The sequence below is a fragment of the Cornus florida genome, unplaced genomic scaffold (genome assembly GCF_030987335.1).
Source record: "Cornus florida cultivar Cherokee Brave unplaced genomic scaffold, ASM3098733v1 CherokeeBrave_3.0.0_Hap2_Chr11, whole genome shotgun sequence".
NCBI classification, from domain to species: Eukaryota; Viridiplantae; Streptophyta; class Magnoliopsida; order Cornales; family Cornaceae; genus Cornus; species Cornus florida.
The window spans coordinates 49733351-49745992 of record NW_026775581.1 but is presented as its reverse complement, the minus strand read 5'-3'; the positions used below and the strand labels follow the sequence as shown (position 1 = coordinate 49745992).

The 12642-nt window shown below is 32.7% G+C and overlaps 2 protein-coding genes across 2 annotated transcripts; both read left to right on the top strand.

Annotated features, from left to right (window-relative positions):
* The first annotated feature begins 6434 nt into the window (after nucleotides 1–6434).
* On the top strand, nucleotides 6435–7739 carry LOC132281052 (uncharacterized). The gene has a single exon (XM_059782788.1). It carries the CDS (start codon nucleotides 6435–6437, stop codon nucleotides 7737–7739), a length of 1305 nt encoding a protein of 434 aa, XP_059638771.1.
* On the top strand, nucleotides 7740–9790 carry LOC132281051 (uncharacterized). Its single transcript, XM_059782787.1, has 4 exons — nucleotides 7740–8695; nucleotides 8780–9088; nucleotides 9178–9265; nucleotides 9356–9790. Exons 1-4 carry the CDS (start codon nucleotides 7740–7742, stop codon nucleotides 9788–9790), a joined length of 1788 nt encoding a protein of 595 aa, XP_059638770.1.
* The last annotated feature ends 2852 nt before the right edge of the window (nucleotides 9791–12642 follow it).

Sequence of the window (12642 nt, the reverse complement as noted above, 5' to 3'; positions counted from 1 at the left end):
AGATACTCGAGGAATTTGTAGAGAAAAATATTTCAGTATTGATGTTATTCCCTATATCTATCTCTTTCCATTCTCACTATTTTTTCTCTTATATAAAGGAGTCTTCACCATTGTATTAAGCATGAAAAGAGATTATTATAATAAAAGATTTGTAACCCTCTGGACTTTGTGTGCCACCCTTTGGACTTTGTGTGCCGTGGACCCTAATGGCTGAACAACTTATATTATGCTTTGTGTTTTTCATACTTTGTTTCTCAATTCAATTTTAACACTACTGACTTGTATAGATCAGTTTAAGCTTTCTTCATTAATACTCATTATATATATATATATATATACACAAACACACACATGTATATCTTCAAGAGAGATGAATCAAGTGTTGGGGAAACGAAAGTTTTTTTAAAACTTTATGAGGGATTTTTAAATAAAGATCTTGATTCATGTGTAGAGACAACTTTTATGCATGAAAAACATGATGATACATTCAATTTAGGGATAGAAAACTTACATCAAGGTTTAAGTAAACCTTAAATCTCTCCTCTAAAGTAAATGTTCTCACTTATTGTAGATCCCTTTACTAAATGCCTTCTCCTTGGATCTGCATTTTCCTGGTAATGGTCTTGTCTTTAGAAATCACCCATAAGCCTCCGTGAATGACCTTGGAAAGCTAGGCTTGTGGGAGCCTCCATTAGATAATAACACTAACCCTAAAATTATAGAGAGAGAAAATATTTTCTTGTCTTCTAAAATTATTTTACAAAGCGTAACTTAAAATATACATGAACTCCATGTATATATAGGCAACATAAAAATAATAATTAAAGATATTATATTTTTCTCAACTTAAACTAACATGATATCTCAAATCTAATAGGTCTCCAATATCAAGTTGGGCTAAGAGTGAGAATCCTTTGGGCTTTTTTTTTTTGGCTACAATGAATTAATAATTGACCCGGTCTATGGACCCAATCAAATTAATTCATTAATTAAAATCTACTCCACTAAAAGAAATTAATTGAACTCCAATTAAATAATAAATAACCTCTAAGTCAATGTTACACTTTGACCCCTTTATGCATAATTAGCTATTGGATAAATAAGTCCATCAATCCGACTACTTAATTAATATATTTATTTTGGTACTTTTGATTATTTTCGGCTCGATCACAATAAAATATTTGTTTAGCAAAAATAATAATTTAAATAAATAAATATATAATAAATTATTTTGTCTAAAAACACACGAAGGCCTTCGAATTTACTTTGTGATCAACCATAATCAAATACAAAATAAATACAAGTAGCAATGATGCAAATATTGAAAATATAACTTTTTAACTATTAATTACATAATTACCTAAAGTGACGGTCTATAGATTCCAAAGATTTCGTCGAATAAATTAAAGTAATTACTAATTAGTAAAAGAATCTATATTTCTCTCATGCTTAAGAGTCAAACACTACAAGAATTCTGGGCAACAGGGACGGACAATTAGGGACAGTTTCAAATTTGTCCCAAAAAGGTAGTTTATTTGGGACGGAAGGGGCAGTTTGTCCCAAATTACCCAAAAAAGCCTAAAATACCAAAAAAAAAAAAAAAAAAAATTCCCCCGTCTCCAATTTGTTAGCGCGAAAATTTAGCGCCATATTTATATTTTTTTTAATAAAAAAATTATGAAAATGGCCTTTTGGGACGGTAAACGTACCGTCCTTGATTACTTACCAGGTAATTTTACAAAACTATCCTTCTAAAACGACGTAGTTTCGATCAATTAGCATATATATATTTTGCCCACAAGGGAGACACTTGCGCAGAACCCTCTCAATTATATTAAACTTGTTCTGCCCTCTTTCTGAAGGATTGCCCTAGCTAGCTCTTCTCCTTCCGTCTTCTATCTCAGACGATGATGATCCCTCTGCCTTTACATGACATCTAGTGCTGAAAAACTTGTATGGTCTTCCCCAATATCGATCTCTTTCTTTTCAATTCAAGTCATTGCGAACTAATTTTCTCTTTCGCAAAAGTGGGTATCAACATGGAGGTCTTGAAGAGCCCAACAACAACAGCAGCCGGAAACGATCTTTCTTGATATCCTCTGCTCTCCTATCGACGAGTCCTCTAACACTCTCTGCCGTCTTCAACATTAATCCCACCGCCGGTAATTTTCACTCCTCAATTCCCTTATTTCCCAATTAATGAACCCTAACTGCGTATACATTCACTATATACACATATATACACATGCATATAATTAACATAAATGTTTTAGATGCACAAAACTTGAGTGTTCGCTTTATTGTTCACTGCTTAACAACCATATTTGTACTGAAAATGAAATTAAGGAAAAAAAAAATGTAACAAAAAGGAAAACGGGGGGTGGGTTCAAAGATCAATATTTAATTTGGTAAGTAGTCATGCATGGAACTCTGTATTTGGATTAGGATCAAGTTATGATTAACTTTGAATATTAAATTTTTGGTGAAAATGAGACAGAAAAATTAAAAAAGAAGAATTGTAAAGGTCTTCTTTGAATTTTTATTTTGATTTAGAATTGTGGAATGCTGGAGAAGATTTTTAAAACTTGAAATCAGAAGATAAGTTCTTGTCGCGCTCATCCTTCCAAATTGTACATTAAGCGCATTAATTTGGACTTCAATTTTCAATTTTCTTATGGTATTACATTAGGAATTTCCTTATGGTAGACGTGCTTTATGTCCCAGTTGGTGGGAAGCCGTACAGTTGGTGTGTGAGCTTCTGTTGGAGTCGCTTACTTACCCTCTAACTTCTAATCAAACTTCAACCAATTTCCAGGCTAAAAATATATATTCCTTCTGCAGTTAAGTTTTCTAAATTTTCTCAAACATATGATTGTAATGCAAAACATAAACTTTACTTTTAAAATAGTGGCACTTTTTTACCTTTCAAAATAGAAGATCTAGGTTTAAATCCCTTAAAAGAAAAAAGTGGAATGTAAGAGTGAGTTTCTATTAAAAAAAATTATTAAATAAAATAAAATATAAAATAAAATAGAATAAATTTTCTTATATATATATTTTGAAGGAGTTATGCTATATATTGCTATTATGAAGTAAAATAGACAATTGTCTTCACTTCTTTTTCTTTTTAATCCATTGAGGAACCTGATATCTCGCGTACTTTGAGAATAATATAAAATTTCATAATTCGTATAAGAGTAGATTCTTTGCACAATCTATAAACTAAGCTACTTCATTAATATAATTTTCTTGCTAGAAAGTCGATCCTTTTTTGTGGGTTTTGTTGATTGATCTTAGTAATATATAATTTGCAGTTTATTGGCTTCTTCTTTGTCTAATTGGGTGAACATCTAATTCATTTTAATTGGGAGGCAGCAAAGTCAGTCCATCAATGGTGGACAAAGCTTCTTCTTCCTTCTTTGTATTCTGATCTCACCCACTTTCCTACTCTAGATACTCCCTGCAACAGGTCCGTCATCTTCTCACAAACCCAACTTTTTCATTTTTTAATATTCTTCTTATGGCTTTGGAAATATTTTAATTTTGCATTAACCTAAATGGTACTGATGGGTTTTAACGTTTTTTTTTTTTTTGGAAAAAAAAAAATCTTCCAAAAAAAAAATCATAACAAACTAAATTTAGTAGTATTATAAATTATTGGCCTGAGTTGTATCCATCTTCTTTTGGAACTAAATTTTTAAAAAGTTTTATTGGACAAGAAAACAGAATGTATAAACAAGACTTTATATCCCATTGATCTTCTTATCCACAAGTAGAGTGCAAGTTAGTTGTAAAGCTAATTAATTGATAACTATAGCCAACAAAACAAAACAATTTTTTTTTTTTTGATAACTAGAGTGTATCATGTAGATAAGAAGAAGTGCAAAGTAATTGTCCAAGGACAAATGTTATTTTGAAACTGTACAGCTTAATCCATCACTTTGCCTTTTCCAGTTCTGCAGACTTGGTTCTAGCTTCACAAGATGTTTAAGAGAGGGTTTTGTTTTGTTTGTTTGTTTTTGTTTTTTTTTTTCTTCTTTCATTTTTTAGTTAGTATTATATAAAAAATATATGTATATATATATATATATTTATCTGACAAGGAGAAGGTGTCACGCCCTGTCTTGGTGCGCACGAATTGGTTAGAGTGGTGCTGAAAGTCACACCAACTAGGAGAGTGCCTCCCAGGTCACCGCAAATTGATCCAATATCTGGGACTTTTTCCCTAATTATGCTTGACTCACTAGCTATTTATTAAATTGTTATTTGTCACTAAATTGTTTCTTGGGGATTTTTTTTCCTATAACACTTTAAATTCAACAAGTGACTCGATGATCCCTATTATTTTGTATTGCTAATCTTACAGTTTTAAAAATACCAAATTCAAGCTTTATTTTTCAAAAGATTACTGAGCTATTTTAACAATTTTTTGGTAACCAATTGTTATAGAATGCAACAGTACTTGTGTATTGTGTATTTAAGAAAATCTCTAATCCCCAGCATTACTGATCCACTTGAGCAGCCAAAAATGTTATCAATTCAATGGATTTGTAAATTTTGCATTAGCTCAAAATGTTTAGTTGAACGCATAAAGTGCCCATCCTTTATATTTTTGGAATACCCCATCCATTTGTCTCAGTTGATTGGATTGATAGCTTGGAATGTTTTCTATCATTTGCTTCTTTGCTTCGTGCTGTAGATCTTCTCTATAAGGATTACCAGAGCGACTAGAAGTTCAGTGTCACTACTTACTCTTCTACGGGTGTTGGAAGTGTATTTTATTTTCTATATTTAATTTTTTTTTCCCGTTGCTTTTTAGATTTGTATATTTGCTTTTTGGCTTGGTGAGGCTAGAGTTATCTCTTTATTTATTGTTTTGTGTGTATGGTGTAATTTGTTGAGTATTTTTATATCTAACTCAATGTGCTTTGTTCAAAAAGTAAAAGAAACCAGTTCAATAGATTTAACACACATGTTTTTTATGGCTTTATATATACATATATGTGTGTGTGTGTGAGTATTTGTATTAGTTCACATCTAGATAATGAAGTACTAGGAAATGGGGCTTTTGTTTTTGATCTCTTAGGTTTTGGTTTCGTCTAACATTGTGATATATAGTTGAAGTTATGGACAAAACTCTATGATTTTGTTTTGTATTCTATACAGATCTGTTCATGTGTTGCCCAAAAATAAAAACTTGTTTGAATTAAATCTGGGAAAAAATTATCTTTAGGAAAAAAAATAATTATTATGTTCCTTCATTTTCTGGTTGTTTGGGAGGCTATAACAGATTTTTTTATTTTTATTTTTATATTCCTGGACACAATTGTAGTCATGTTAATTCTTTCAACTATTGGAAGTTTCAAGGCTTTATACATAATTGGATTCTCCAATATGAAATTGACCTAGAGCGGGTACATAGATCAGCTTTGCTCAATTTCCAAATTTTACTTTTATACAAGACTACGAGTATACTGATCAGAATTCATGCCAAAATTTAGAAGTAAAAAAGCAAACCCAAAGACACCATTTTTTATGTTGCGTAGATGTGTTCTGTCCCACATGGGATGTAAATTAGGTGATCTTGTGATTTTGTAATTAAACAGTCCAATTTTCAATGTCTTGTGATTTCTTAATTTCCTGTTCTATTTGTTTCAGTAAATTTGTCTCCATGTGTTTTGATTAGATTTTAAGTCTACTTTTTTTTTTTTTGAATATCTTGTTTCTATATACATGTGGTTTTGTTTGGCTTTGGATTTGAACTAAATAGTGTTGTTTTATCCTCCTTTTGGTTCAGATTTAGTGATTTTTCATTAGAAATTAGTTCACATCTAGATAATGAAGTGCTAGGAAATGAGGCTTTTGTTTTTGATCTCTTAGGTTTTGGCTTCGTCTTAACATTGTGATATATAGTTGAATCTGTGGACAGAACTATATGATTTTGTTTTGTATTTTAAAAGAATTGTTTGTTCATGTTTTGATTGATGTTATTTTTAAGCTTCATTGTTTTCTTCAATTTAATTTGTTTAAATGAAAGGTTCTCTTATAAATATGTTTGAATTTAATCCGGGTAGATATTATATTTAGGAAAAATAATAATTATTATGTTCCTTCATTTTTTGGTTGTTTGGGAGGCTATAACATTTTTTGTCCTGAACATACTTGTACATAATGTGTTCAAAATAAAGTTGTTCCTTACATATATATATGTTTATAACACATTTCGACATAATTGAAATACAAAATAATGTGTTAAAAATTAATAAATGTATTTCCACACAATTGCATTTATTTTAATACATTATTCATGTTTCTATTTAATGGGATAGGACCATGGATGAGGAAATTGAAAGAGTTATACATACACATATATATTCAATATGCATCAATTCTATTGTATCCATAATTGATTTTGTTTTTGATGAACCAGTTACATGGATAAGTCTTGGATTCATCATCATGCTAAGGGTAGTGAAGGGTACAATAGAGGCATAAGAAACTTCATAAAGTTGGCTAACAGACATAAAGATGGGCAGGGTAGGATCAGATGTCCGTGTCGTTTGTGCAAAAATACTGTGTATAAGCCAATTAAGGAGGTTGAAAAACATCTATTTCAGTGTGGGATGTACAAGTCGTATACTAATTGGATATGGCACGGGGAGGGTACTGTTAACATCACTAGTACTGTTAATACAGAATATGATGTTAATACCGACAATGGGGATAATGCCGATGAGGGACGTGGAAACGAAGACAATGTATTTGAACTGCTGGATAATGTACGAATGGGAACATTCACTAATGCAGAACAAGCAGAAGATCCACTTGAAGTTGATGTGGGAGACGAAAGATTTAAGAAATTGCTAAATGACGCACAATGTGAATTGTGGCCAGGTTGTCAGAAAAACTCTAAGTTGTCAGCAATATTAAAGTTGTTCCATATGAAAGTTGTAGGCCGAATGACTAACAAAAGTTTTGACATGTTGCTTAAGTTGCTAAAAGAGGAGTTGCTTCCTGATGACAACACGTTGCCAAAGTCATATTACGAGACTAAAAGCTTGTTACGTGACTTGGGTCTCGGATACGATTCCATCCATGCATGTAAAAATGATTGTGCTCTATTCTGGAAGGAGAATGAAGGTAAAGAATGTTGTCCACAGTGTGGTGAGTCAAGGTATAAATCTCGCGAAGGTAAAGGTAAGAAAATTCCTCAAAAAGTTCTACGATACTTTCCTTTGAAACACAGGCTTCAACAATTGTTTATGTCAAGGGATACAGCCGTAGACATGCGGTGGCATAAGGAGAAACGCGTCAAAGAGACAAATGTGTTAAGACATCCAGCTGATTCAAAAGCTTGGGAGGAATTTGACAATAAGCATAGTTGGTTTGCTGCCGATCCTCGTAATGTTCGTCTCGGGTTAGCATGTGATGGTTTTAATCCATTTGGTAACATGAGCAATGCTTATAGTATGTGGCCTGTAATTATTGTGCCTTACAATTTGCCACCTTGGATATGTATGAAGGAACCATATATGTTTATGTCATTGCTTATTCCTGGTCCTAAATCACCTGGTAATGACATTGATGTGTACCTGCTACCGTTGATCGATGAGTTGAAAGAATTGTGGATGGATGGTGTGATGACATATGATGCCTATAGCAAATCTCACTTTAACATGCATGCGGGGTTGATTTGGACTATACATGATTTTCCGGCCTATGCGATGACATCCGGATAGATGACAAAGGGTTATATGGCATGTCCAAATTGTAACAAACACACATGTTCTTGTTATTTGAGTCATGGAAAGAAGATATGTTACTTGGGAGCTCGTATTTTTTTGTCATCCGAACACGCTTATAGGAAGCGTTATAAGCAATTTAATGGTGAGAAGGAAGAAAGACAGCCACCAAAGCAGTTGACTGGTGATGATATTCTAGAACAACTTAATCTCATACCCGAGGTTAGATTCAGAAAAGGACCAAACAATAAGAAGCGGACTCGTGGGAAGGAGGAACTTAATTGGACAAAAAAGAGTATATTCTTTGAATTGCCTTATTGGAGAACACTTTTGTTGCGGCACAACTTGGATGTTATGCACATAGAGAAAAACATATGTGATAACGTATTGGGGACATTAATGAACATTGAAGGAAAGACGAAAGATACGTTCAAAAGTCGGATGGATTTAGAAGAAATGGGTATTAGAAAAGAACTTCATCTTAGGCGTAATGGTGAGAAATTTGAGATGCCACCTGCGCGTTACATATTGTCAAAGGATGAAAAAAGGCAATTGTGTGATTGGTTAAAGTCGGTGAAATTCCCAGATGGTTATGCGTCGAACATAAGCCGTTGTGTGAATGTCAATGAATGTAAGATATCTGGATTGAAAAGTCATGATTCACATATTCTCTTACAGCGTCTCCTCCCTCTAGCTATACGGGGATTGTTACCCGTTGATATTTGTAATGCGATAGCAGAGCTTGGTTTATTCTTTAAGGAGATGTGTTGTCGGACCCTTAAAATGGATGTCTTAGAGGCATTAGAAAGGGACATTGCTATTATAATATGCAAGTTAGAGATGATATTTCCTCCATCATTTTTTGACATAATGGTGCACTTAGCTATGCATTTGCCACGTGAGGCTATCATCGCAGGACCTGCCCAATATCGGTGGATGTATCCCATTGAAAGGTGATGTATATTTCTAATAAATAAAATGTTTTGGGGGCATTACATGATATTTAATTATGTATAAGTATTTTGATGTGTATGCAGGTTTTTACATACTCTTAAGTCTTATGTGCGTAATAAGGCACGTCCTGAAGGGTCCATTGCCGAAGCTTATGTGGACAATGAATGTGTTACATTTTTCTCAAGGTTTCTTCAAAGGATTGAGACACGATTTAATCGAGAAGAAAGAAATCACGAGGGCGACTATCGTACCAATTGGTCCACTTTTTCACAGCTAAGGCAAGTGGTTCGTCCTTTAGGGTCTGGAAGTTTAGAAATATTTGACATTGCAAGCATACAAAAGGCTCGATTCTACGTGTTAAATAATTGTCCAGAAATTGAGTCATACGCACTGTAAGTTATATATTGTATTATTATTTTTTTTTAAAATTATCTACTTGTAAATTATAAAATGCATATATTAATATCACATAATTATTTAGTGCACACAAGGCTACACTTGAGCAAGAAAACACGGTTAATGTACAATCCAGACACGCAAAAGAATTTCCCAGATGGTTGGAAACACTGGTAAGTCTATAATGTGCTTGACATACCTACCATTTCTTTTAGATGTTGTGTCCTTGTGCATTAGTTTAACACTCTACAAATTTTTCATAGATAAAAGAAGAGCATTATCATAACAAGTCAACAATTAATGATGACCTTTATTCATTAGCGTGTGGACCTGAATCTCGGATACATCGATATTCTGGTTGCATTGTAAACGGAGTTAGGTTCCATACAAAGGAAAGGGAGAGAAATCGAAGAACACAAAATAGTGGTGTGTCAGTCAAAACAGAGGACCTTGATTACTATGGCGTCTTGACAGATATCATTGAGTTACAATACCCTTTGAAAAGGCGGGTTGTCCTATTTAAATGCGATTGGTTCAACACAAAGACTGGTATTAAGAGTGATACTTATTTTAGGAGCATAAACATAGCCCGTAAATGGTACAAAGATGAGCCTTTTGTGTTGGCTAATCAAGCTAAACAAGCCTTCTTCGTCAAAGCAGCAAATTACGAGGGACGTGGGAGGTCATTCAAGATATAACACATAGAAGCTCCTATGATGTTCCTGAAATGGAGGATGATAGCAAACTTACAGCTGAAATGTGTACTGCAGCATATCAAGAGGATGAACCATGTATTGTGGATAGGGTTATTGAGGCGGCAAACTTTGACATGGATCCACTCCCTTTGAATAGGGATGGCTTGGAGGTTGAAAGTATTGATGCTGAAATAATTCTTAAAACTAGTCAAGAATCACGTTATGACTTTGACTTTCTTGAAGACAATGATGAAATCTCCATTGAAGACAATTCAGACGAGGAAGAAGAATTGCTTAGTGAAGATGATACTGATTTGGATGACATGTGATGAGTTTTATTTTTATTCATTTTTTGTTGAACACATGCAAATTTGAAGTTAAATTGTCTTCAGTACTTGAACATTAAGTTTTAGAATATGTATTGTTTTTATCTTTTTGTCTTATTATTACTTCTTTTTTTCCATTCACATTATCTATTATTTTTCTTTATATTAATTTTCTGTTGTCTTGTTATTTTAATACTTCTCCCTCTTACTTAATTGTTACTCTCTAATCTATCGATTTTTTGATTCGTTATAAAGATTTTATTCGCCTTTTGCTGTAATATACCATGGCATCCAATGAACCTCGTCGCTCTTTGAGATCTAACAATGAACTCACCCAAAATGCTCCTGCATCGTCCCAGCCACAACCAATAGTGGAAGGTGATATTTTCTAATCTTTACATTTACTACACTTGGTCTTTGAATTTACTAAAAGTAGGTCTCAAAATACTTTTACAAGTTACTTTCATGTCTTTTATTTTTCAAGTTCTTCAAGAGAATTCCCGAAGCGTGGAAAAGCTGTAAACAAAAAAAAATATAAAATCAAAAATTACAATGGGGGTATCATTCCGATTAAGTTTAACGACGATTATTCAAAACCGGTGGAGGAACATTCAGATTTATGGGAGAGAGAGCTTGGGATCATTGCTCGTGATTACATTCCACTATGCTATAACAATTGGCTGAAGATTCCGAAATCTCATAAACAGTTCTTATATTGTAAAATAAAGGTTTGCCTTAATTAATGCATATCTTTGTGTGGGATTTCTTTGTATATTTAGATGATATGAAAAATAATTTGTAATTTTTCCTTTTTTAGCTTTCCAAAATCAGGATTCTGTTATTTTTCCTTCTTTAAAATGATATTTATTTATGGCTTATTCATGTGAAAAACTACAAGAAGAATTCGGAGTTGATTGTGAAAAGGATTCAAAAGCTAAGGAATGCGCAGATAACGCATTAGCCATTGCTCATAGGAAGTATAGGTACCGTTTGAAAGAACATTTTAACCAATTCGAAACAGAAGAAAGTGCACGCCGCAACACACATCCTGAAGTAACTTACGAGGACTGGCAGATCTTGTGCAATAGGTGGATGTCAAAAAAATTTCAAGTTAAGTTTACTACATTTTTTTCTATTTATATCGTTTTCCAAAGATTTCAACGTTTCATTCTTTCCTTCATTTGTTGTGTCATTTTTCAATTATTTTGTAGGAAATTAGTGCCCATAACAAAGAAAACAGGTCAAAGAATGATGTGATACATTATGCTGGGTCAAAGTCGTTTGCCAAAATGCATTATGAAGAGGTATGTAATATCTAACACTATACTTAGATTTCTTTATTTTTTTTTCTTTCAACAACCATACCTTATAATATATAAAAATAATTAATGAAGAAACAAAAGGAAGCTACTTTAAATGATGAAGATAGTGATGAAGAGAATGAGGATCGTATCGTAGGACCTGCCATCAAAATGTACAAGAATGCACATTTCAAGGAAGGGACTGGATGGACTAATGATGATGCTCGCAAAGCATATGTAAGTTATGAAATCTTTTTTTTTTTTTTTCATAGAAGTTAAATCATCTAACTTAACATGAAGATTCGCCAATTTTCATGGTCTTCTCTATGTCTCTATCTCTCTGCATACACATATATATAATAATGATTAGGAGTTTTGGATTTTTTTTCATAAATCTAGGTGTGACATTTTAATATTAATCTCCGTGTCACCCCTTATCCCTAGAAATCTTCTCTGTTGTTAAAACTTAGAAGTGGCTGGGAAATATGGGAATGATTTTTGTTTTTCTATAAATATTTTTTTTTGGGTAAGTGATCCAATATGATCAACAAACAAGGGTACTTGCTTCATTTGAAAAGCATTGGTCTGGTTATATAATTTGAACATTGGCTTAGTAGGTGTTTAGTGTACAACTTTGAAGTTGTGTATAGAATCACTAGACTAGTTATATAATTTGAACATTGGCTTAGATAAAAATTGCATTGACTTTTTCCCCAAAGAACATATTGTGGTTATGTTATGACTGCATATTTCTTTGTCCCTAATTTGTACTATTTCGAGAATTATTTTGACCATCTTCCGTCATAAATGATAACTGAAAGAGTTAACTAGATAGCAAGTTATATCATGTGTTACTTTTTCAGTGTACTGGACATAGATTATTTGCGTTTAGATGTGGAGATTAACTGTAAATTTGCTTGTCGGTAATGCATTTGGGCATACACAATATCTAGTATTGGTTTGAATTAACTGCCCTTGTCGGTAAATTTGCTTCCACTTGCTTTGCTGGCAAACTTTATGAATACAAGTAGTTGTGAATCTGTTTTGATTCTGTTAATGTTTTGTATTATTTGTTCCTATTTGATTCTCTATACTTTTAAATTTGACTTGACTTAAATTTAATTAATTATAAATTAATTGATTTTGGGTATAGCTTTTCTGAATTATTGTTTCAAGCTTGGCTAGTTGTGTGTTGCGTCTTTTAATAAAATACTTGCTCAACTTGCAA